Source organism: Acanthopagrus latus, chromosome 11 (assembly GCF_904848185.1).
Source record: "Acanthopagrus latus isolate v.2019 chromosome 11, fAcaLat1.1, whole genome shotgun sequence".
NCBI lineage: Eukaryota > Metazoa > Chordata > Actinopteri > Spariformes > Sparidae > Acanthopagrus > Acanthopagrus latus.
Window position 1 is genome coordinate 26,791,831 of NC_051049.1, and position 27,376 is coordinate 26,819,206.

Genomic DNA, 27,376 nt, shown 5'->3' on the forward strand with positions numbered 1-27,376 from the left:
ATTGGCAGGATAAACCCTTGGATGCTAAACATCCCCTGCAGTGGTAACAGAATACAATGCACGAGAAAAATGTCGGTAAAAGCCAGGCAGAGTGAGGAGAAGAACACCTTAGTCACATTTTTTTCCCACTAAATATGATAATCTGTTCTCCAGAGGTTCTTGGTACGCCTGGGTCAACTGACTCTGCAGCTTCGATCGAAAAGCGATGACGTGCATAAATAAGGATGGAATTTGGGATGCGGCCTATTAAAGACGTCACAGTGGACACAGTATTGGAGCTGGAGCCCCTTACATTCTCATGTAATCTGCTCAGTGGTGTTTTGAAGCTAAAAAAAAGCTTGACAATCCTGGCTAGGAAAATACTTCCTGTTTAGCGCTCGGCTAACTTGAAGGGGGATAAAATAATTGAATCGTGCAGCTTTTCTCGACTTTCCAAATGTTACTGGATGGGAAGGCTTTGTGCAAGGGCGTTTTTACAAAGACGCTTCTCCTACAATGGGCCTGCTGTTTTGTTTTCTGCATTCGTGACATGAAACGTGACATCAGTGATGTACAACGGAACACCTCACATAAGGCTGGCAGACGGGTGCCCATGGGAAGTGGGTTTGTGGTCCATAGCAATTTTCAAAAACCTGTGAAGACCCACTACTTTAGGTGGAAACGTGGTAGAAGTAACGTTCTGGAGAGAGATGGTTGATTATTGAGCATTGTCCCCGCTCAGAGTGTCACTGGGCCTTTTTGTCGACCTGGAATTGGGCCTCGATCATGAAGTATCTTTCTTCAGACACGTACGATTTGTGGATTTGCAATGACACATACATGCAACCATAATCAAAGTGAGCTGTGAAAAAGGCTTTGGGGATTTACCACCTGCTGATATGGACATGGTGCTCAAACTCAACCGATTAAAAATGGCTTCTCAATGTCTGTCAACTGTAGAGGAAACCATGCGCGGAAGGCTGAATGATCCCAGAGGCTCCAAACAGTGTGCCGCTGGTTATTCAGCACCACGGACAGCGCTCCATCTATGAGCTTACCATCATCAACAGCAACATCCACAGAGCTGGACGGCTTTAATATGAGCGATGAATGGCCCGGGATGGGAACAACGCTGTCCGTTTGCTAATGCAGCGTGCAGATGGATGGGTACACTTAAGGAAATGGTGAAACTGATGAGATTTTTCCAACAGGTTGTCGCTTCTTTGTTTTCGCTGCGGCATCCTGATCGGAATTGACAGTCGGGAATATGAAGCGGAGTCGGTGTCACACCGAATCTGGCACCGATCTCTGCCGGGACGCGACATCACAAATCAACTCCAGCGCCACGGACAGCTATGGCAAAGCGCAGCATACTAAATGGACAGTGAACACACACACACACACACACACACACACACACACACGGGGGAACTGGGTTAATTAGCACCACACTGAGGCTGCTGTGCCTGTAGAATTCAAAGCCCTGATTGCGCTGGCAGATTGAATTTCTGCTGTTTCTGGGTAGATTGAGTTCCTCTTAGAGTGTTGAAACAGGACTCAAGGACGCCTCCCACAAAACTGTACTGTTTATCATTCAGCACCCCAGCCTTTACATCTGCCACATCCCTCACTGCTCACCACTGCTCTTTTTTTTTCCAACACATAAACTGCCACAATGATTATAATAATTCATATCCTATCTTGACACTAACTATTCAGGATTCTTTTTTTTTTTTTTTTTTTTTTTTTTTGCCACCATGGCCTTAAAATCCACTCACCCAGGAGGTTGTCCACATAACTGAGTCATTCAAGTTGTATTTCAGACGTAACTCAGACAAAAAGACTCTCGCTCTGCTCTCTGAATATTAATTGTCCCTGCCCAGCTTGCCGGTCACCTCAGATCCCCCCCACACGCTGCTGCTGCTTCTGATCAGCGCGACGCCAGATGAAATCAGGTGCCTCGGCGTACAGTTTAGCAGCGCTGATCCCCGTTACTTTAATGTGCGCTGTCACAGTCATTATGAAAATGCCAGCATCTATCCGCTCACTGAGTGGCTGTGCGCGCTGCTCTCTGCTGCATGGAGATGCGGGGCTGCCTTTGCAGCGCCACTTAATGACTCATAGTTCATGCACGGGCATGCCTCACAAGACAAAACCGGAGAGGATTAGACATTATGCTCAGCACCTTCACTCTCCTCTGACTAATGTGACAGCTCAGACAGATAAGGACTTCAAATGTTGACGTCCCTCTCTTGAGGCGCTTTTGGAGTGGACCGGCCGGGCAGTTATGGGGGATATTCAATTACTCCCAATGCCCAGATCTTTATAAATAACTGCGGCATTAAAAGAACTAGATTGGGGCGTAAAGTTAATGGCGAGGGTGTCATTTCGCTTAGTGCGCACCAGTGGCTTTTTTTTTTTTTTTTCATTTAAAACTGAGAGGCAGAGATGGAGACTGTGACCAAAAAAAAAAAAAAAGCGTGTTATTATTCTCCCCACGTCGCCCGCCACGCTCTTCCCTCCTCTGGCAGCTATTACAGAGGGCTACTTGTGTCTTAAACATGTGACTAAGTGAGAGAGGGGCACAGGGGAGAGCTGGGGCGCCCGTGCCCTGTTGTCTGCTGCCGGGGCGCCTACCTACACTTTCGTCTGGCTGCTCCGCCGCTGCGCTCCTCTCTCCGTACAGCGCTGCGGAGTAGGCGGGTCAAGTAGGAGAGAGAGAGAGAGAGAGAAAAAAAAAAGGGGGGGAAAAGAAAAGGGTGGAATTTCAGAACGGGATATTTAACCATCTTCGTGGGGCGGCTGTCCGCGTCCCGGTAGCCGCATTCCGTCGCATCTGCCCGACGCTGGACCCCGCCGCCGCTCTCTGGCTGACACAAATGCGCAAACGCGTCTTTTTCTAAATCTTCTAATCGACAGCCCCTTTGCGCTCCTTGAGTCTCTCTCTCCTCCTCCTCCTCCTTTTTCTCTCCTCCTCTCCTCTTGACTACATCTCCTGCTGGATGATTTCGTTTTGTAAAGTCATTATCCCCAGAAAGGTCAAAGCCTCTGCTTCTAGGAACGGTGAATTACAGTGGGATAAGGCGACTTTTCAACCCCCGCCTCCCCGCTCCAGAGCCCAAGTCAAAGTTTCTCACTGGTGTAGAACCGTGCGACGGATTGGTCCGGAGCAGCCTTCCTCTCCGGTTACTTTCACCTCTTCTTCTTTTTTTTGTTTTTTTGTTTTTTTTTCCGGATCCCTGAGTGTGTGTTTGTGTGTGTGTGTGTTCGGGTGTTTTGTCTTTTTTGCGGAGGGCTGTTTTGTCTCCGCGGAGTTGCTGCCGAACCCCGACAAACTGTGAAATGAGTTCCTCCACAGTGGCGACAGCTGAGAGTCACCGAGATTCAGCGAGAGAATGGGAAATACTGAGTTGAACTTTATCTGCCGTTCCAAACCGCGGTGAGTCCCCGTCATTACGCAGTTGTCTTTGGTCTAATGTGGATGTGTGTGCAGATGAAGTCGGGCGCCTTAACGCGCACTTTACCTACCTGTGGATATTTTGCTGCTTATTCCGCTGTGGGACATGACTACAGAGGAGCATTGTGCTTGCCCTGACTCTGAAATCTGCTGTGCTGTTACATGGAGGGAACGCTCTGAGGGGCTTGACAACAATGCGAGCGCACGCACACACACACACACACACACACACACACACACACACACACACACACACACACACACACACTGACACACTAAGCAGACTTCACACCTGCACATGCATGCGAGCATGTACAACGTTGCTTTTCATGCCTTGTCAGTTTCACGGAGCACAAATCAGACTCATCTCTCTCCATCGCTGATCTGCTTCTGTCCCACCTGCCCCATCTCTCTCTCTCTCTCTCTCTCTCTCTCTCTCTCTCTCTCTCTCTCACACACACACACACACACACACACACACACACACACACACACTGCCACCCTTTCTCTGCCTTTTTTCTCCAACAAACATCTCTAATCTATATCCCTTAGGGTGTGCTGGCATCCTCGCCTGTAGAGGATCAGATCTCTAACACCGATGCGCACACGGTGCACCGTTTGCCAAACACCAGCGAGGCAGCTCGCTCCCAGCCAGGGAAAAGAACTAGGGGGGGGTTAAAAAAAAGAAAAGAAAAAAGTCCCACTGATTTCGTAATTATACATTTCACCCTCAAGCCATCACCCTCAAAGAAGGCACATGAGTCAGGGCAGCCTTATGGGATCGTCGTGTGGAGGCTAATGAGCCAAATGCCCTCGAAGCAAACAAATAACATTTTGAATGCAATCATGCTGGCTCAAGGGCAGGCTGGCATAGGTGCTGTTTGTACTCATCTTTAAATTCAACTCTATATTAAACCATTATCTCAGAGTGAATCCTCCACTCTGTCAGGTTCATGCTGGAGAAAAGCAGTGAATCACTGCTGTATTCCTCATTGCCACTTGCCAGCATCAGTGCCACCGCCTCTGACTTTTTATAGGGCCACAACAGGGCCACTGTTCAGCGGTGTCCTCATCTATCCTCGGAGACTGGTGAACCCGACCGTGTCCAGGCCTGAAAGGCACACTGTCTCCTCCCATGAAAGGAGAGATTTCTCTCCTCGTGCCGCTCACCTGCCCCGCACAAAGTAAGAAGTCAACAGCTCAACACATTTCTGCATTTCCTCGCTGTTCGGCCGTCCAGCCGGCCGGCGTGTTTACTGCCATTGCTGCTCGTGCGAGAGCACATTTGCTTTTGTCGGTGATTGGACCAGCTGCCTGGGATGGACATGTACCCGAGAGGAGGCAAATTGAGCTTGAAAAACACTTCTACATGGCGACTGTGTCTGAGCAGGGAGCCATCTATAGGCTTCTAGACTAGTGCCAACAGGAGGAATTACATGCCTGAGAGAGCGCCTTGTTCTTACAGTTTAGTGTTGGCTGCCTCATTGGACTGGGTGAGACACTGTTCGTGGGTGTGATGGCTGAGGAGGGAGGAGACAACACGAGCCCTTCCATCCTCCTCCGCCACCACAGTAAACACATCACAAGGCAGTGAAAAGACTCTTCGGAGTAAATGCAGTTTCAGTTTGATGCAAAATTGTCCTCCATCACTCAGCGTTGGGTAAATTGGGCAGGGTGGGATGGGGGCTAGAATGCTAACAAGTGTTTGACTTAATGAATGAGTTCCCCTCGCAGAGAGAAATACCACTGCAGTGTATTTGATCATGACAGCTATTTGGAGGGAAGTGGGAGTTGGAGGAAGGAGGCAAGGAAAAAGAAAATGAAGTCTGAAATAAGAAAATTGGGGATGGATAGAGAGGAAGGAAAGAAGAAAGGAAAAACGGATGAAAAGGAGAGAAAAAAAGAAGGGACGCGCGGGCTTTTGGTGGTATTTCAGGGTCAAGTTTTGCCAGGATCTGCTCAATGTCCACGGCCCATTATTTTATGATAATGAGCAAACTGTCGAGTTTGACTTCAATCTGAAGTGATGGAGAAGAGCGGCAGGAGGGAGAGAAGGGAAGGGAAGACGAGATGAGAATAAAGCCAGAGGAGAAGATCATAAAAAAAAATAAAAAAAACAGGGAAAAATCGTCTCATTGAAGGATTTCAGGCTGACTAGGGCGTTAAAACAGAATATCCCAGATTAAGTGGGCCTGGGGCATTAAACTAAAATCTCTCGATGAGGCAGCTGGTAATTGAATGTTGAGTCTGAACATATTCAGTGAAGGCACATACTGATGGACGGACACAAAGACTGCTCTCACAGCAGATTTGCAGCCCGTCACAAAAAAAAAAAAAAAAGTAGTGCACTCATGTTCATTATGTTTAACAAATCAAGTGCAGAGTTCTCACTAAAACAGGCGAGTGCCATACATTCAGCTGTCGTAACCACGGCCAAAAACCTTACACCGACACTGACTACCCACTCAGATGTACCCAAAAATCATTACCAAGGAGATTTGTCTTATTTTTAGTGAAATGATCTCAATACACTTCAAGGAACAATACGGACAATCATTTCTGGTGAATGACTGTTGATTGTTGAGTCTAATCCATAGGTCATTGAATACTGATGCTTAGGACTGGCGGTCGACCTCAGCCACCAAGCCAAAGCCTTCCAGGAGGCACTCAGCAATCAGCCGCAATTTTCCTGAAACGCATATAGTGCTGCTTTAAAGTAAGACACATCCAAATAGAACGAAGCAATGCCAAGCAAGTAGGAACGTTTTTATTGTATTTTTTTAGCTCATTCTCGTAGTGGCGTTTATTTCTCCCCCCTGTGTAATTTCACCAAAAGATATGTCAAGTCACATCCTCTTTCAAACTGCCTTCAGAAGAACCAGTGACTTGGTGTTTTCCACATGGGAAGTTGGGTGCAGTGGTTTTAAAGTTCAGCCAGGTCACCTGGATGAAATGTCATCGCTTAACAGTTTTGCAAACCCCTGATGCGTTCACATTTGTGCATGTCACACATGCACATACGTCACCCTCACACTGTATTTTCATGACCTGATTTTCACGCATGGAGGTGGGAGAGGAAACACGTCAGGCAAGTCAGTGGCCTCAGTTCAAGACAAATCATGGGCGTTTGTGAGTGTGAATCTGCTGGATATATATATATATATATATATATATATATATATATATATATATATATATATATATATATTTTTTTTTTTTTTTATTTATTTTTTTTTTTCAGCGTTTCAACATTTGCATTTCTAATCCTGATTGACAACATTTGGAATTTTGAGATCTCAAGACATCACCACCCTGTTTGTGATGAACAAAAAGGGTATTTGAAGCCAAAACACGATTGTTTCCTAAACCTAACCAAGTAGTTTTTATACCTTAACCTAACCAGCCCATAAGCACAGCATTGTCACAAGTCAAATTTGAGAAGAACCTTCAAGTTGTAACATAAAGAAACGTATAACCCTAACCCCCAACCCTAATTCTGACCCAAGTGTTAAACAGTATTAATATGTGATTTATATTAAAAAAAACAAAACAAAACAAAACAAAACAAAAAAACAGAGCTCTTTTTAATGTTTTCTACATTTAAGGGGACATGCAATCATGAAGTAAAGGATGGAAAACAAAGATACAACAGAACAAAGAACCCATCAGCTTCAACATGTGTTCACCTCAGTTCAGATTTACATAGGGGGCATCAGTTAAAGATAAACCAGTTAGCTGTTAGTGTAAAAGAATGATGTGATGATGAGCTTCGAACAAGATGGTGTTTAAACTACTGTCTGATGCACGCCGTGCCTCTTCCATCTCCTGCCCCTTTTTCCTCAGTGAAAAAAAAAAAGAAGTAAGACCAGCAGAGACTAATGTCTAATTTGTTTCACTTGTGGGTATTCATGAAGCCAGTGTGGCAGCACGAGACACAAACAAGATGAAGAAAAAGCCAGAGAGAGGGCTGACGAAGGAAACTGTCCCTTTAATTTAAGAGCAGCCTCTGTTCCTGTTTGCACAAGGCCACCAGCAGAAGAGGGCTATTTGTGTTTTACTGTGATTTATAGAAGCTCCGCTCTCTGTATGTTCTTTGGCCACTCTGTGATATGCAGCCATATAAAAACGTGCCAGTGAGAAGTTTACAGTCTGGGTAGCAATCATTAAGGTGACTTTTCCGGTGTTTGCCTTCAACTTCGGTTTTTATGTACTGTGGCTTGTGGTGATTTACTGCACACACCCTCGCAGATTAAAAATCGCACGCTCCATTTTAACTTGCTGAAACCTACGCATGCACACACATATAGATGCTGATAGAGACCACGAGCTGGGTAATTGATTGAATCCGCCTAAATAATTAATCCTCAGTTGCTGCACAAGCCATCGTGGAGAACAAAACCACACACTCTGTTGACAATCCAGAAAAAAAAAAGCACACACACGCTCACTTCCTGCCTGCACTAACATAGTTACATCGATCGTCAGCGCTAGAAAATAGAAGTTTGTTTAGAATTGATCCGGAGGCGTTAGAGGGAACTTTTTTTTTTCTTTTTGAATCTTTTTTTTCGTCTCTTTACATAATGATGTGAACTTGTTGATGGCAGAGTGTGAGGTGACTGTGCTGTGCTTGCTGCTATCCATCCTCCATAATGAATTGTCGCTGCATTGGGAACAGCGCTGTGTTTGTTATCAGTTTTAGCGCTTCTTGTAGCCAAATATTCATCTTGCTTTTGTGAGCGGAGGGATTTGTCAGCCTGATCCGTTTCCACGCTGGCCGAGTTGACCTCCGCTGTAGAGCATCGCCGGCCTGACAAGCTACTGTCTTATTTTGGAAAGATTTTACAAAGACACTGTGTCTGATGTGACTAGGGGCGAACACTATAATCAACTGGACTACTGTAAAGTCCAAGAGTGCATTTGTGGCGGTGGCTGTGGCCGGTTTATTAGCTTATCTGGTATCTGGCTCCCCTGTTGATCGGACACTTTCGTCTCATATGGAGAAAACAAACAGACAGCGAGCAAACACAGAGCGAACAGATTCAGGACATAACCCTGTACCACCCTCGCTCACTGCACTGAGCCCTGTTTTGGGGTCTTGGAGAGCCATATCGTCTTTGACAGTCAAAAATAAAACACACTTCTCATCGTTTTATGAGCTTGATACTTTGTGGCTTTTGCTAATTTAATGAGAATCGCTTATTTGCATTTGCATGTTTGGGGTTTATCTTGCAGACTTCTCTGGGGACTCATTGACCCGAAGCATAAAACAGTGTCACAGGCTGTATATTTCTTATCTAAAAGTAATAAATGTCATTTATTGTCATGTCATGTGATTCATGTTTTTCATCAGTCAAATTAAAGTGCGTCTAACATGTTGATGCTCTTTAGAAACAACCAAACATAACTGATGTCACCTTAAACACAGCTGGTAACTGATCCGAGGTCTCCTTGAAAACACCGATGGTTTCATGTTGAAACGCAGTACTGAACGGTGGTCACTGGCATGGCAGCCCTCTATCCTGACTGTAACTCCACGACAGTGCCCTCTGCCTCAGTAAAGTCATTTTATACACCTGTAAAATGTCAGTGAAACGTAAAATATTACATGTACACATTTGAATGCACTGTATCTGCCTTTGCAAATGCTGCCCTAAATTAGCAGGACTACTATTCTCTGTACTGTCCAAACAAATCATTGCTGAAAGTTATCGGTTTAAGGATCATGGTTTGGGTTAAAATAAGTACTTGGCTGTTGTTGACCACCTCTCTGCACAGGCTTCTGACTGCCACTGTATAACTTCCATCCTCTCTTTCTGACATAATTACTCCGGCTGCTGCACTTGACCTAAATATGTGTCGTTTTGGGACAATTTCTGAAATGACTCACGCCACTGTTCCTCTTAGAGGACAGTCTCTCTAAAAATCCAGTGCAAGCCCAGTTTGTGGCGAAGAGAACGGTTCCCGCTTGAATACACTGCTGCACTGGGTTTGATAAGGTCAGAAGAAAAGACAGCATTAAACATTGGTCGATTTGGGCTTATTTTTGTTATGCTTACATTGAGAGGACATCTGTGGACCCCTGAGTAATGAGGAAATTAACAGAACACAAGGTTTACGGAAGCTGTGTTGTGGGTCAAAATATACAGTATTTCCATGTACAGTAGTCCACATTATTGAGGCGGCACTCCATTGCAGATAATACATGTAAATAAGTTCCTTTGTTGTGTGACTTCACTAAAACTCATTTACATACAAAGAGGATTATAGGAGATGACAAAATATTGCAGCCAAAATGCAAATCGTCAGAGTTTAAGTCAGATTTCACAGCGATAAAAGAAGAACTTATTAAAAAAAAAAAAAAAAAAAAATGACTTACTGAATCTGAATTTGTTGGATTTGAGGACCACAGCGCTGGAGTGATTTTATAGAAGTACGTCTCGGGCGGTTTGAGGATTTTATTTTATTTTATTTTTTTCTCTCTCTTTTTTTAGAGAGCTGTCCATCACGACACCTACACAACAGTTTTGTGCAGAAAAGCGCACCCTCACACTCACACACTTTCATTTGACCTTCCCCACAGAAAGCTATCACTGCTGTTCATATATTACCACTTTGAATCTTCACACTGGCTGCTCATATATATGCGTGTTTACGAATCTGCGAATGTGCGTTCATGCTGATGCGTGTAAGCGCATACATCGTGTCTATTTTTTTTTTGGAGTCTTTGATGTCTTTTTTCCCAAGACACCGTGGGAGCTCATCCCTTTGTATTTGTTTGTAAGACAGCCGGATGAGTGCGACTGGCAGTCATATATTATAATTTCACAAAGGCTGGGTTTTTACCCCTGGCGCTGGTATGAGAGGTATTGTTGACAGTTGTAGGAGGGAAGATAACTGGGTTAATTAGGGCCAAAAACCTCATTAGTCAGCACAGAGGGGAAGATGTAAAGTTTATCAGTTCCTGTTCCCCCACTTTTGAGGATGGTTTTGGGGTTGGCTCGCAGACAAGTTACAAAGTGGATCCTGTTGAAGAAATTCTAATGAAATGTTGTAATCAACCCCCCCCCGCGTCTCGTTTCCTACCATTGTTTTCCTCAAATGTTTGCGAGATATCACAAAAAGAGCATTTCACAAAACACAAGAATCATTTCAGTTTCCACACTTGAGGTGCCAACAAAGAGGATCTGCTGCGGTGAGCGTTCCAATCACAGATAAGGGGACACACACACACACACCGCAGGAAAATCATGCACAGACACACACACACACACACACACACACACACACATGCAAGCACCTACACACACAGGTGCACACACACACACACACACACAAAAAAGCTCAGGTAGGTGACCGTTACAGAACTGGCATCCTACACCGAGCGAGCAGATGTTTAGAGGCTGAATGCTCTGCTTTGTCCCAGTCTCCAATGAGAACGGCTGCTGAAATTCTCAAGAAAGATCAGGCTTGGGAGTTCCCACATCTCATCAAGCTTAGCACATTCTCCAAAAAAAAAAAAAAGGAGAGTCAGGATTCAACACTGGAGTCCATTCCTATATCTCTGAACAATACGTGTCATTTTGGCACACAAGTTACAGAGACAGATAAATCCATTCATCACAAGTGCAGATTCGTAGAAGAGGCCAATAAAGAAGCTTGTTTTGGATATGTTCTCTTTAGCAAAATCGACTGAGATATTAACTCAACACTGGCAATTTGGATAATTTACCTCAAGTAGTCTGTGAATCAATCACATAATATGAAACCACATGATGTCAAGAATATCAGCAATCACAGCTTCAATGAAAGTACCTCTTTGACTGATTGACACGCTGAACATTTATTTTGTTTCCCCAACGCTGCTCATTTAACAACACTTTAACTGCGGCGTCAGACGGGAAACAAACATTATAACGGACTTTTCTTTTTATTTTATTTTGAATGCATCCTTCTTGATCCTTTGATCATTCAGATAAAACGTGGAAAAAACAAAGAGATATGTAATTCCTCACAGAGGTTCCAAATAGCTGGAGGACATATCATGCCCACACTGTGCATGATGTAACCACCAGTAGTCCTTGTAATAAAAAAATGCCTTTGACTAGGCCCTTTCAGCATTTCATTTACTTTTTTAACCTCGTGCCTGAGGGAAGAACATTTTCAGATATGTTTTAGGTTATGATCATGTTTTCTCTTCTGCTTGGTGTGGATGTTTTCCAACACTGACTCCTGCATTTCAACCAGAATTTATGTTTGAAGAGCTGCTTCCATTCCCTGATTGAACTTATTGTGTGAAGCTGTTTCACTTTATCGGGGGCATACGAGGCTGACAAGACCCTTTCTTGGAGAACTTCATTTTAAAAGCATTTGATAAGTTACACTATATAAGTCAAGTCAAGCTGATTTAATTTTGTAGCTCAACATATTGCCGAGGTGGGCTTTTAAAGTTGTACAGTGGATGACACTCTCCATCCTCAGATACTTGATTTGAGTGAGGAAAAACTCCCTCAGAGAAAACCTCTAGCAGGGGAAAATAATTTAAAGATTACAATGAGAAAATATCTCATCATATCTTAGGTTAATTATAAAATACATGTTTCAAGGGTCGAGGAGGACGGCAACTTTCTTCTCCACCATGCTGATCTGGAAGAGGACAGGCCACAGAATGTATACAGATTTGACCAAGAAAAGTATAGATTTTAGATAGAAGACTTTACCAAGTAAGTGAGCAATGATCCATGAGGGGCCCCTAACAGTACGGATATCACAAGACATCCTCACACCTCAACACCTGAACTGATTGCCAGTGACCCCCAAAATGACGTATATAATCATTTCCAAATCAGTCAGTTTGAAGCGCAATAACATGTACTATGCAACATCTGGTTAGACATTCAAAATAGAGGCTCGGCAGTCAAGTTGGCAATAATGTGTAATTGTAAAGTTTGGTGCGACTTTGAAATATAAAGCTTACTAACAAGCAATTCACATAATATGACTGGCTAATTAACAATGTCAAACAGTCATGGTTGGGTTCAGGCACAAAATGCTCACGTAAGTTAAGTCACGTCACGTCACTGCCGTAACTACCACACGTCATTAAATAACTGGCATAAGTTACATAGGTTAACTTGACTGTTTTGCTCCTGTAATAATGACCACAGCCACTAGAGTTTACCGCCTAACAAGAAATATTAACATGGGTCACGATAAACTGCTCGCACAATCAACCTAAGTGCAAGTTTGTTTTGTTTTTTTTTTTTCTGATGAGGACAGACTGGGTAGTCCACATCCAGCACATTTGCAAGGCACTGAAAGCCAGAAGAGAGTCCAGCAGAGAGGAGTGTGAGTGAAAAGACAGGAGGAGTGGGACAGAGAGAGAGAGAGAGAGAGAGAGAGAGATGCACATAGCTGTAATTGAAAGTAAAAATTGTATGAGGAAAAAAAAAAGAAAACTAAAAAAAAAAAAAAGCAGTATTTACTCAACTGTTGATTCTCAGAGGCTTTTGGTCAAGTAATAATACGTTCAACTTTGCCCATGACGAGAATAATCACAGATGACTCGTTAAGTATTTCTGCCGCTCAAGTATTTGATTTTCAGCGGTGCTTATTAGATATAGCCTGTCATTATGACGGGCAGTGGGCGTAAAAAAATGTTGTAGAGTTTGATCCACTTTTGGCTGTACTTCACTCAGATGGCCATTTGCTTAACAACCTCCTTCCACCGTCGAACTGGCGGAACAAAAAAAAAAAAAGACTTCTGAACGGATCGTTCTCCTCTGAAGAATAACAGGACCTTGTCGTTTAACAGATGAATTACAATCCCTGTGCTCTCCTTGCCTCAAACACGTCAAAGGAAAAATCGTGCATCCCAGGCGAGACTTAGGTGATTGTGGACGGGGACACACGCTGACTGTCAGTTTTACGCCAGAGAGCTGTTCCTCAGCCTAGAGGGCACCGTAACATTTTCAAAGGCGGGGAGAAGTGCTCCGGAAAGCTCACAAGGTTTTCTTTAATTTAACTTTTAATTTTGATTACCTTGGTGCTCTGAGAATATGCCTGGCGGTGTTTTCATGTTTTCACAAAGATCCGGGAGGAGATGGCGAAAAGATTAGAAAAACAAAAACAGTCACTTGATGGCTAAACTCCACACGGATAATTGGTGAAAGACTGCGTTTGCCATGCGATGCCACAGCTTCCATTTAATATACCGTTAATATTCTCGGCATTTCCCTATTCAGGGGACGAACGTCCTCATTACATTCGTGGAGGGGAAAATCTATCCCCCCATCATTTGCACCTCACAGGAAGAAACAGAGCTTTCATTTCATACGGAGGTTCCAAACAGCCTCGGGTTACTGCTGGCCCACGTTGCGCAAAATCATATTTGAGTGGATCCACTGGAGCCCCGGTGCTTGTTTTCTGCCTGAATTGAAAATTCCTTCTTGTTGTATCACCCAACATTTGATTTGCCGTATCTAGATTATGTGAGGGCTTCCTGCCTCGAGGAGGAGCATTTTTAGCGTTGTTTGATGAAAAGCAGTGTTTACGGAAGGGGTTGGAAATACGTGACATAATGCCCTCGTAAAGTGAAAATGGCGTGTATCTGATATCACCCAGGCAGCTGATAACAAAGGCTTAGCGGATGGCTTTGTTCGGGCCGATAATGTGATTATAAGGCTGGCGCAGACCTGTCTGAAAACAATGACTGTTTACTGACAGGACTGTCATAGCAAGTGTGTGACAAAACAAACCAAAACAAGAAAAAAAACAAAAAAAAAGGATGTGAGTCAAAAATGGGGGTTTAGAGGTATTTTAGAATGCAGAGGGAGAACAGAGTGGGATGTTTGAGGAAGAAGAGACAACAGAAGCCAAAGACAAAGGAGGGTGAGAGGAGGAAGCAGAAGAGAGCAAGTGGGCAGCGGGGAACAGAGAGAGCCCGGTGTTTCCCTGCATCAGCTTTTTGGACGACTGCCTGCCGGATGATAGGATTAGAGTGTTTTAATGTGACCTCCTCGCCCTGTTTTGATATTAACACGCCACAGACTCCCCTCCGAGTCAGGTCACCGCGTACACAACACGCACCGTGCACAGCGAGCGCGGCGTTTCCAGCTACCGTCTGGACAAAGTGGATGATTCAGCCAACAAACAGGCACTTGTAGCTGTTTTAGTGCAGCAGGCGCGCCATCGGACGTTATCATACATCACCGGCAGACTCGAACGCGATACTACGCGACGGTGAGTCACATCTTCGGTGTCACTTTTTGTCGAAAACCTCGCGCGGAGCGCTACCCCCGCTCGCCGTGCGGCCCTCCGCTGCTGGAGGAATGGAGAGAACAGTGTGATGCTGGAGTTCGAATAGAGAGCATGGCGGGAGATAACAGAGGAGCCGAGCTGACAGAGGTCCTCCGTCTCAGTGCGAATAAACTATTCAGCACTGCTGGAGTGAGAACAGATTTTGCTGAAGGACTCGCTCACAGTTTAAACTGCATCAACAACAGAGAGAAGTTGTGAGAGTATCTGAGAGATTTTGCTCCATTTCAGTCGGGGGGAACTTTCCTCTCAGGGCTGTGCAGGATCGTGCCACATCCGTGCCTGCATGTTGTGCCATATAGATGATCAAGTGCAATGTGTACATGTCAGAGCTGCCATCCTGAAACTAGACTGCGGCCTGGGCCAGGCAGCAGGACGGCATGCTGGGTTATAGTGGCGATGATGATCTGGCATAATGACTGTTGGACTAAGTTCATCACAGTCTGGACCAGTTGGTGTTGACAGTTGGGATATAAAATATTATTGTGTGTCATTTCGTTTTTAATTTTTATATTTTCATTATCATCTTTGGCCGTCTGATCGGTCTGCGGCCGTTTTAATCAGCGAGATTATACAGAGGTGCGGGGCAGCGATTAATGATTATTTTCATTGTTGATTAAACTGATGGTTATTTTCACAAATCATCTTTTAGCCTGTAAAATCATCACCGTTTGCCAAAGCGATGACTTGAAATTGCTTATGTTCAACAGATAGTCCCCAACCCCATGGCTCTTTATTTACTACTACACAGTGAATGGCAAACAAAAGCAGCAGAGACTCACATTTAAGAAGCTAGAACCAGCACATGTAGATTTTGATCGACTAATCGATTAATCAAGTACACAGCAGGGGTCAGGATCAGGAAACAAAACAGCAAGCCAACTAATAAAGCAATAGGGTGCTATGATCGAGACTTTTATTTATTTATTCGCGTTCTTCAGGTTTCAGCACGGAGCCACGTTCCAGCAGACTTCACCTCACTCTCATAAAGTTGACAAACCTCCACCGTCGCATCCAAATCTAGCGTTCTGCTTTGTTCCTGTGGCTCGTCAGTAGAGAAATGCACACAAACAGTTTCTGATGCATGTCCATTTCTGTTTCGGTACAGTAACGAGGGACTGTAGGAGGTATCTGACTCTAATCACCGTCTACCTGTTGGGCTCCGTTCTGCCTGTCAAGAACTAGACAACATCTGTGTCTGCTGGTGGAAGAAGTTGTTATGTTGCGTGGGGCGTGCTGTGTGGTCTTTGTCTGGATTCAGTCGTTTTTATGGTGGATGCAGGCTGAAATCACAACAATGACAGTGTGAACACTGAAGAGGGGTTTACTTTCAACTCACAACCCTGATTCCAAAAAATAGTGTTAGAACATAGTGTAAAATGTCGACTAAACAGAATGTGATCATTTGCTAATCATAAGAATCACAAGAAATAATGTTGCCTGAGTATGTCTCTTCAAAACCACAGAGAAGTTAAAAGCTAAACATTTCTTTGTGTTTGCTTGGTTTGAATTTTCTATGTCCTTCTCGTGACAACACTGTGCTTATGCTCTGGTTAGATTTACAGACAACCAAACCACCTGTAAATATTAAGGAAAGCCTTGTGATTTGGCTTGAAATAACTTACCTGTTCTGGTTGTCACAAAAACTGCAACAGAAAAAAAAAAAAACAAAAAAAAAAAACGACTTTAGTATCAGGCTGCAGTCGCCTGTTTCGCAGCCTTGTTAACTTGTAATAACGCCACCACCCCCCTCCATCTGCTGATGTGAAAGTCAGCCAATTTCAGCATTTAATGCAAATGTGATGTTTGGTACAGATATCAGCCTTGGATGTATCGGTGCTTTGCAGATTTGTTAACTGCTAACACTATATCCTAGAGTGTGGGCAGTGTTTTATTAACATTTAAAACATGTAACAGTACCGAGAGAAAATATTCAGTGTTTGACCTCATCTGCTGTGAAACAGATTTTGTTATATTATATTTATTTTATATTTTTATATAGATATATTCTTCTGAAGGTAATGCAACATGTAGCAAGTGCAGCTTACAGACTGGGCCAGTTGTGGAATGATCCAGAAACACATTCCACAGGTAAACAAGGCTAATAAGGGATATCGCCTGGAGAGCATTGTTGGGTATGAAAGGGATGTGAGAGAGTTTCACCACATTGTGAAACACGTGATTATATGAAGGATATCACTACATGGACTCTTGCACACTTCGCAAAACTGTGGTTGGTAAACACAGATCGTCTACGAATGATTGCATTCTTTTTTCATTGTGATTTACACAGCGTCCAGACACTTCCAAGCCTTTAGCTTACCTCACGTGAAAACACCACATAGCTTTGAGAAAAAAGAAAAAAAAAAAAATGTGAAAAACCCTATTAAAGACAAAATAATCTCAGATTAAGACTTTTGCTCCACCTGTCGGTTTACACGTCTTATAGAGGACTTCTGAGCATGTGGGGGGGAACAAAACTCCAGAGGGAGCTGTGTGAAGCTGAATAAACAGTTACTGTAAAGTTTTGTTACGTAAGCGGAATCTGCTGTTGCTCTCTCTGTTAGCCAAGTGGAGCCAGACACTGAGGTGAGGCGGATTAAGTCACAGCCTTTGGACTGTCACAGAAAATCCGACCTGAAGTCCACAGACCAGCAGCATCAAACAAATCATCCACAGGCTCGTCCAGGCAGCAGAGAGACACGGGGAAGGTCTCATTTTTCAATACACGTTCCAACTGCTCGCATATGGCCAATAAAACAAGTGATTAATACATGCAAATTGCTACAAATTGTTACATAGAGCCCCTTTAAAGGAGCCATTCATAAAACTTTGAAAAAGGTTTTGCATCGACATATCGTTTAATTAATGGTACGGTAAAAACTAAAGACCTTTATACACACAGAAATGCACACACACACACACTCTCCCACACACTCCGAGGTCAGGCGGACTGACTCTGCGGCGCGATGACAGCGACGTCTGACTGAAATCAATTTCCAAAGTGCCAGCTCATCTCCTCTTATTAAAACTCTTAATTTAAAGTCCTCCCCGCATGTTTAAACTTTCAATAATCAGCCTTTGTCTCCGTCTCTTTGTCTGGATGAATGTATAATCGCATTCCGTGTTACATTTTGAATCTGTCGCTGCTCTCTCTGTCCACCTCCAGCTGCTGCACGGCCTTCCCGCGCTGTCTGTTTGTTTTGTCTGGGAGTAATGATTTCTGAAACCCACACACATGTGCACACACCCACACAGACGGTCATATGGCTGAGTTAACTTGACAGATTGTCATCGGAATACCGTAATGGGACTCAAAACACACACCAACACACACACCAACACACACACACACAGCAAAGGAGTGTGTCACTGCGGGGGAGATGATTGACGGGGCTCGAGATGGTGATGGAGAATAATGTGAGCCCTGGACAACATCCGAACAGCATGGAGTCTGATGAAACCCAGCAACCGCTCCCCTTTTATTTCAGCAAAGAAAGTACGTCTGTGTGCGTGCATGTGTGTGTGTGTGTGTGTGTGTGTGTGTGTGTGTGTGTGTGAGTGTGTTTCTTTACTTCACTCCCCCAACGCTCAATAGATGGGTTGCAGCGTTACAGCGAAGCAAGTCCTGAAAGTATGAGTGCAGTTTATGGGAAACAGCAGAGGAGTAATTACTCGCTGAGTTAAGACGATGAATTCACAATTACAATCACAAATTTGAGAATCAACAATGAAAAATCGTCGCAGCGGTTGAGAAGCAGCCCAGGCGAGTCTCTTATATCATCATATCTCTGTGAAGTGAGGCTGCGACTGAAATGTGTAACTTCACTCCACTTATCGAGCCCGCGACAAACTTTCTTCGCCCAAATTAAATTTCCGTCTCGCACATGAAGATCTGAGCTCGCAGGGAACGATGACTCGTAACAAATGCAAACGACTGTTTCCTAACAAATTTGAGCTACACTGCTCCGTCTCCAGGGCCAGATGGATTCATGATTCACGCATGTCAAAATGCATTTAACTTTTTAAGCGCTGTGATTTTCTTTCACGCAATGACTTATTTCCTCACTAGCCTCAGAGGAAGCTGGTTTACACACAAGACTAAAATAGTGAGACAAAACTAAAAATATTTCAGTTAGATAAAAAATGTAAATGGTAAAGGATCACATTTAATGCAACATGTTTCTGTCATTTGGAGTGAATACATTATATAGGATAGGAAAACACATTGGAAATGTGTTACTTTTATTTATGTATAATATTTGAATAATGAACTAGTGAACCTTTGGCTGTATGTACACCCTGCAGGCCAATCTGTATCGTCTTTCAAATGTGCTCTCAGGCTAGTGATCAGGTCTGATTTCCGGTGTCCAGACTTAACCAACATATCTGCATGGGCTGCTATGGTAACAACGGAGGCGGCAGTGCTGGTGACGCGGCCTTCTGACGCGAAAGTGCGATTGATAATCTCACGCTCTGGACCAAACAGTCACTGGTCAAGTTGTGGAGCCGGCAGTTTATCTCAGAATCCATGCATTAAAAAAAAAAAAAAAAAAAGCTCATGTGTTTGTTTTGGTTTGTCTTTATGCTGTCCAGACTTCCTAAAAAGCTGTCTGGATACAATCTGGAGACGGAAAAAATAAGGAATTTGGGCTTGTGGTCTCAACATAGCCTTTATGTTTATGCCGATCACTTTATGGTTCAAGTATTGGTCTGCATTTATTTCATTAATGTAATATGTATGCTGTAAATACACTCAAAGTCACTGTAGGGAAATCAATCTTTGAACTGCCACTAATAATTACATTTATCAATGATGAATCCTTAAATATTTATTTTCATTTTCTTGCAATAATCTATACATATACAAAGTATAAAGTACACCATTTCCAAATGAAAGAAACATGCACATCTCGATGTTCACACCATGTACACTTTTTTTAATTCCAACTATCTAAATTACTTATCTTTCTCTTGGAGTTTAAAATATGCATTTTTTAAAGTTTTACCATAGGGTTCATTCTTGTTTGGACTGGATTAGCCTGACAGAGAAAGACGGTAATTAAAATGGGTTATTAGAGTCAGTCTAATAATATTGATTAACAGTGTGCAAATCATGTACTCTGACTCTCCCAGCATGCACCAGGGCGTCAAACTCATTGACTCTGATATCTTGCATTCTCTATTTAGCTCTACATCCTGTTCTGCAATGTTTCTCCTGTTTCCACACAACCACTCTTTCCATTTTGACTGATGGTTGAGTGCCCAATTTGTGACGCTCTCCCCAATTTGAGCACTCAGAGTGCTGCGGATCAAAACGAGACTCTGGGGACCGGTGGCTGTAGCCCCGGCTCTTCCTGTCCACATAATGAATCGTCTTTGATGAAGATACTAAACCCCAATTTGCTCGCGATGAGTAGATGGGGTGCTTTTATGGGATGGTAATATGAAAATACGACGCCGTCATATTTTACATGGCAACAACTCAAAAAGACGATGACCTTTTTCAAGAAGAGTGAATCCCTACCTCGGTGTTTAAAAGTTTAGTCAAGGTTATTTTTATGTAGTGTAAGGTGACTCACAGTTACTCAGTTAATGAATGATTTTTTAGATGGTGTGTTAATGAGTACTCACAAGCGTAAGTAGGCGAATGTTCATATTAAGCAGGGGTCCACGGTGTCAGATATGACTCATACTGATCTTTTGCTCAGTCCATTCTTAATTAAAAGCTCTGTTTTCACTGTCAGCCTTCCCCGGTTGTTGCCTCTCGTCTTTGTCTCTCTCGCTTAACAACAAAAGCAGATTTTTAATTGGCCCAATTGCGTCACATGAGTCATTCAGGTGGTCGGGAGTGTCCTCGGCCACTAGTGCCGTAAAATCTACTGAAGCCATGCCACTTAAAATAGAAACGCTTGAATGCTAAGAAAAAAAAAAATAAATAAAAATGGATCAGTTACGGGACCGGGTCCAGATAGGATGGCATCTGGCTCCAGAAGAGAGATGGCAGGTTTAACAAAGGGGGACGTATTTGGGTCTTTTTGCTAAAGAGGAGGATGGATTCCCCTCTTTTGTCCCCCCTCAAATCACCTACTAGTTATAACTCTTTTTAATTGGAAATAGTATCAAATCCTCACATTTGAAGAGCTGCAGCATTTTTTTTTTCTTTTTTTTTATCCCGTGATTAAATTATTAAAATGGTCATTTCATTTTGAACCTCGCTGAAAATTAATTGCCTGTCAATACACAAACGATGAATCATTTCCACACAAATTGACTGTGGAGTTAATTGAAGTCTCGGCACGCGTGTGTAATTAAACCCCCCTAAAACAATTAAAAATGCAAGCGTTTGTGTCATGCTACCTGATGCCGGTGTTTGTATGTGTCCTCATCTGTATGCCTGTGTTTTTTCCTGTAGGTGCTCCGGGGGCGTTGAGGTGATGCAGGTCCCCCGGTCATCCCAGTGGAGGAGCCAGCTAACGACGAGCGGCTTTGGCTGCTGAACGCCCCGCCCACCATCACCACCCTCACCCCTCCGTTGCTCCCTCCATCTCTGATGGCTCTATGGGGCGTCATCAGCCTCAGCCTTCACTGCTGGGTGTGTTTACGGTCTGCGGTAATAGCAGCAGCAACAGCCAGCCTCCCCAATGACAAGCCCGGGGGCCCCCTGGACTGGCTCCTGTCTGATAAAGGGCCTTTCCACCACTCCCCGGAGTACATCGACTTTGTGGAGAAGAACCGGCAAGGCTTCTCCACCAGATACAAAATATACAGGTGAGTCATGACTGCAGGATGAAGAGGCACTTTAGACTGTATCTACTACCTCTATATCACTACTGCTATTATATGCATGACAAATCCACCTGCAGCCACAGTCAGTCAGCCTCCGAGATTGTCCTTGAAACATTAGCTCCGTGTAAATAAAGGCCACACACCATTATGTGCATGTGCTCATAAATCACAAGTCGCACATTTTGCCCTTCACTACAGTATCTAACCAAAAAGGTATGGGAGGTAGCATGCTACTCTGATAGCCCGTTATCACTCTGCATTAAATATCGCAGCTTAGTCAGTGGCCCAATGCTTCAAACTGTGATATAGCTATCCCTCTTGTGTCATTTCTGGCGGTGCCTCTTGAAACAACCGCCTAGATGAATATTGGCAAACAGATTTTAGAGAATGGAACACTTCCTAAAACATCAAACTGTCCCTTTAAATGTAGTCAGCACAGCCATTACACAGAATATAGTTGACAAGCAAAAGCTGAAGATCGATTGCTATAATTATTATTTCCAAGGATGTTGTTTTCAGCCGTGTCCATTTGCTGGTTGGTTGGATTGTCAGCAGAATTACACACAAACTACTGACCAGACTTCCAGGAAACCCAGATGGAGGATTGGTCATGGCCCAAAATAGACCCCATTAACTTTTAGTATGGATCCAGACAAAGGGACAGATGCAAGAATTTTTTTCCTTTTTTTTTCCCTCACTTTCTTTAACACACCATGACAACGAGTAAGACCCCCCTTCAAGAGATCAAGTTTGCAGACCGCTAGTTTACGTAGTTTTAGCAACCTCAGAAAAGACCGCATGATAACAGTACATTGCAGTATACACCGCCACCAACAAACCAGCATCAAAAAGCCACAAATAATGCTCAGAACGGCACCAAACTTCAGAAGCTCAGTAATCGTCTCGCAGGGCTTCCCCTACAACAGGAATCTGTGGCAGGAGAGGGGTGAGTTGTGTTCACTTAACAATAGCAATCTGGCTAATCTAGCTGCTGTTTGGTGCCTCGATCTATGTGCTGAGACCCTATTTGTACTGTTGCTGAAGTTTGGTGCTGTTCTGAGCATTATTTGTGGCTTTTTGATGGCGGTTTCTTTGGGCGTATACTGCAGTGTATTGTTATCGTGCAGTCATTTCTGAGGTTGCTAAAACTACGTAAACTAGCAGTCTGCAAACATGATCTCCGAGGGGGGATCTTACTCTGTGTCACGGTGTGTTAGACCATGGATTAAATTTACACCGGAATATCCCTTTAACTTATCAGCTAACAGTTTTGATATTGGATTGGGTTTGACTCAATCAAAGTGGACTGCCATGGCAGAGGTATGCACTCTACTGGGTGCAATTCTGGTTCAACTGCAGTTCCACAAGCATTACTCTCATCACGTGTATGTCTACAGTATATGGTGGTTTGGGGGGTAAAGATTCTATATATAAGAGCTTTTGAAGTATAAATCCGATGATTAAGCATCCTGCTTTAATGCTGGAAGACAGACCTCCTGCGTGTTTTCATTAATACTGAATGTTTCCTGCAAACCTGTTCACAGTCAGCCGTGTTTTAGATGTCCTTTCCTACCAGTCCTTCCTTGACCCCTATTGAGGCACTCTAGTGAAAATTATACTGCTTGCAATGAAATGCACTGCAGTCAGATCAGGTGAGGTTGAGTTAAGAAGTCGAGAGGAGAAAGGAAAGAAAGGAACTTTCATCGGCCTCTGTTGAATTAACTTGCAAATCTGCACATCTGTTCTAATGCGCTGGCTGAGGAGCAGATTAAAGTCGAGGAAGAGGTCATTCAAGGGCATTTCAGCATGTATGTGATAGGGTCATCTGAGCACACTGAGCTGTAGTGTGACGGCAGTGTTCACAGCTGCGGCTGCAGAGGGTTTTTATGAGCGGCACATTCTGCCTCTGCCTGCAAACTGTTTTATTGTAACATCAAAATGATGTAAGGGAGAAAGTGCAACGCGACTGCATATCTTATAGTAGCGCACACAACGGACAGTGCGCTTTAGGAAAACAATAGTCAGGGTTATCGAGCAGACTGCATTATTTTCCCCCGCGTTGTCATGCAGAAAAGGCTTCATGTAATAATAAGAACAGCCAATGTTCGCAGACAAAGTGGGGATGTATTTCATGTGGGCGTGTTGCCATCAGCCGGCTGTAAATCACCTTCTGCTGCCTTCCAAACCCCTCGGGGGAGTCACCTGATCAGGTGGTCAACTGAAATATGTTGATTAGCGGCGGGGGAAAAAATGATGATTTGTCATGACAGCAACACAGTCTGAGGTATCGGCATGCGACCGAATTAGTGGAGATTGTGTCATGAATCATATCCTTCGTCATTTAGGAGGATGTTGTCTGGGCTTCTGGAAATAGATGGACAGGGTTCCTGACATCTATGGATCGGAGCGGGGATACTTTATGGCTTTGGTGAAACGGTTGCTGCATTAGAGCTTTTTAATATTTCCTTCTCTGGCAAAAGGCAGCGATCCGTCGGAGTGGAGCTGCATGGGCGGCAAGATTAATAGTCTTATCATGTGGCCAAGTGATTAGTGAGCTCTTAGTACTTATTACTCTGCATTATCACAGAATCCCCTGAGAGGCTTCTGTCAGCTGCAAGGTTGTGTTTGAAGCCCTCTAGATTACCACAATGCGGCATTGATTAATAGTGATGATATTAAAAGGAAAAACTAACCTAAAAAGTAAATAGCCGGTAAATCTTCCCAAATTGAAATTCACTTGGATTCGATCCCATTCGATTTCAGAGAGTAATGTGAAACCCAAGACGGGAGGGATACAGCTGTGGCTGAGCTTCTGGATTTCTTGTTTTGGCAAATGACAGCTCTCTCTTTCAGTGCCGGTGTTGGTGGAGTAAAATGACAATGACAATTTTGGGAGCACACACCTGGAGCTGGCTCATGAAAAATTCAGCAGGGTTCTGTTATTAAAGAAAGTGGGCCCTCTGCAATATTCTCTCTCAAGAGAGCCACATTTCATAGCTGAGCTCCTGCTGTGTAAAATAGGTCCTTACGTTTTCTAAAATCAGGCGCCGACCGTCGCGTATCAGCGGGAGGAGCAAGTCATGTTACGTGGCGTCGATTCACCTTTCTGCCTCGTAAAAAGCAAACTGAACCCCTCAACACAGGCAGCGGGCAGTGAGCAGCCCTGTTACAGGCTGATGTCTCCTTTCGGGCTGTTACATTTGAATAATTGCGATCATCAGAGGTTAAACAGATTTTAAATCTTTTGATACTATTGCAACATGATACCTGAGCTTCAATACTGATATCAAAATTAATTATGTTAGATAACTTTGATTAAAGAATGGATAAACAAGACTAACGATAATGTTGATTATTTTTTGTGAGTGACCTGGGGAAGAAAGGATACTCTGGAAGATGTGACACATTACATTAAAGTATCTGATGAACCTTGATACATGTAGTAACACAGTGCAGTACTGCCACTTCTGAATGTCACACATCGGTCTGTGACTGTTCAAGCCACTACGGAATACTCTGTGGAATCATGCATGCCTAAGTCACGTTGCATTTGATGGGAGAATATGGGGAGCTGGGTGTATCGTGGCGCCAGTGCATTTCTGGTATGAGATACAGTGAAGGTTAAGATGCTGGGGGAACAGACTGTGACCTCGGTTGTCTGGAAGGCAGTACCTTATCTCTACAGGTGCCCCAAAACAACTCTACCTCCGGCGTGAGCAGAGCAGAGTATAAAGACAAATTCATTACTGTGAACTTATGAGACTAAACGTATGAAAACTCCTTTATGAATAAAAACAGGAATTTCGATGCTTGACAGTTTTTTATTCACTCGATGATCTATTTATTTTTTGCTAGAATTTGATGTAACATGAACCAGGCTGTAGCTCTCCAGACAAATCAGGACTCAGCTGTTCCACTTTCTTTAATTACCCAAGTAATTGTCTATTAATGTAAATTAGCTTGGTTATCAGCTGCCTTGAATTACTATTTGAGTTTTGGGTTTTTCTATGATGTTAGCAAGCTAACTGCTGGGTGCTAATCAAAGGTAAGCAAAATTTGACAGGGAAATTAAACTGTTTCCTTTTCACATATACCTATATCATTATCACCAGGGCATGCCTTTTGAATACATTTACACACAGTAGCGACACGCATACATACCTGTGAGGCAAAAAGGCGTTAGTATAACTAAAACGCTAGCTGAGCTAGAAGCGGCACAAAAAACACAGTTGCCAACATATATTTAGTTGGCTTCAAATGCGACGTGACGTTCACAGAGTTTCTCTTGACTGTCTATCAGTATTACAACATTGCCCAAGCTGGGAGTAGCCAAGCAACATGCTAATGCCTAATTCAACAACCTGACCCACAAACTAAAGAGTAAAACAACATAAAACGGTCAAATTTACAGTTTACAAGTCTGAAGTCAGATCACGAACATCCAGCATTAATCTATTTATGAGCTTGTACAGTTACTGGCCATCATTGATAATGCGGTCTGTAGTAAAATCCACACATCCTTGAACTTGTGAGGTTAAGATAAACATAAACACAAACACACACACTCACTCATATAACAAAGTCTGTAATATTTCCATCAAAGATTAATCCACTGGGTCTCGACATCGTCAGGTGGGAGTAGATGAAGACTTTTGTCTTGATTCTTGCAGCCAACAACAGAGCAGCTCCCGTGCTAAACTTACTGGCCCTGGTCTTGTTAAAAATATCCCATGGTTTCATGCTTACACATGTTGCAACGCTGTGGTCCCCTTTTAAAATATTGCTGGTCTTTGCCTCCAACAGAAGAACAGCCATGCTTAACTCTTATTCAACAACAGATTTTGCTAGCACTAATACATATTTTGGCAGCCTTTCGGAGCAGTAGCTCTGATTTCCAATTGTATTATTATTCTAGGTATATATATATATATATATATATATATATATATATATATATATATATATATATATATATATATATATATATATATATATATATATACTGTATATGCCCAAGCATTGAAAAAGTGGGTTTTCATAAGATGTCCCCTTTAATGGTTTGACCTTTTTCCCACCATGAAAACTTCACCACCACTGGAATCCACTTTCATTCACAGACCATAGCTGCTGTTCTGCTGAAAACCTTTTAACGTCTAGTCACCTTTCAAGCCTACATTCTATTTGACTTTAAAAGGATTTGCGTCCCTCCTGGTCGCTTAAGGTCGAAACGAGATTCAAAGTGTTGAACTGGACTATGGCCATCGTTTCTGTGACAAGCTCCGCGGCAAAGTTGCTGAAGCTGCTGTCAACGCTGCTGTTGAAATCATCAACAGTGAGTAATTGCTTCATACTTGAAGTGAAGGACACCCAGTTGGTTCAGAAGGGAGTTAATTACAGTAGATCGTGTCAGTGTGTCAATAAGCATCACTGCGCATCAAAACATAATAAATTAAAACAATGGGACACTAATAATTGTCGGCAATTAGTCTTTTCTTGCAAACCGGGGGACGCAAGACACGCCCACACTTGGAGTTTAACTTGATCAGAAGCTCACTGTTTGGTGTACTTCAAGCTCAATGAACAGCAGATTTCTAAAACCACGGGGGAGTCTGCAGGTGCTCTGAAGAGGGCTGAGGTGAGTGTTTTAGTGCAGACTCCCCCAGCACTGCTTCTCATCATCCCACTGTTACATTCTTACTGATGTTGTTTGTCTCGTCGTTTCGCCTGAAATTCCCTCAGAGGTTTTGGCAACCCCAAGTTCCTCCTCATGGTAAATAGACTGCGTGAAGAAGAGCAATAAATAGTAGCTTTCCACCCCAAAGACACTGCTCCTCACTG

The 27,376-nt window shown here is 43.3% G+C and overlaps 1 protein-coding gene across 2 annotated transcripts in view; it reads left to right on the top strand.

The window, feature by feature from the left end:
- The first annotated feature begins 2,740 nt into the window (after window positions 1–2,740).
- Window positions 2,741–27,376, top strand: part of LOC119029080 (BMP/retinoic acid-inducible neural-specific protein 3-like) — a 57,746-nt gene continuing 33,110 nt past the window's right edge. Inside the window, exons 1-2 of one of the 2 annotated variants that reach the window (XM_037115653.1) lie at window positions 2,741–3,418; window positions 21,165–21,520. In XM_037115653.1, the coding sequence (XP_036971548.1) occupies window positions 21,303–21,520 (218 nt within the window). In that variant the 5' untranslated portion in view covers window positions 2,741–3,418; window positions 21,165–21,302. Of the gene's footprint in view, window positions 3,419–14,553; window positions 14,675–21,164; window positions 21,521–27,376 lie in introns of those variants that run through there. The other variant, XM_037115655.1, reaches the window with a different exon arrangement.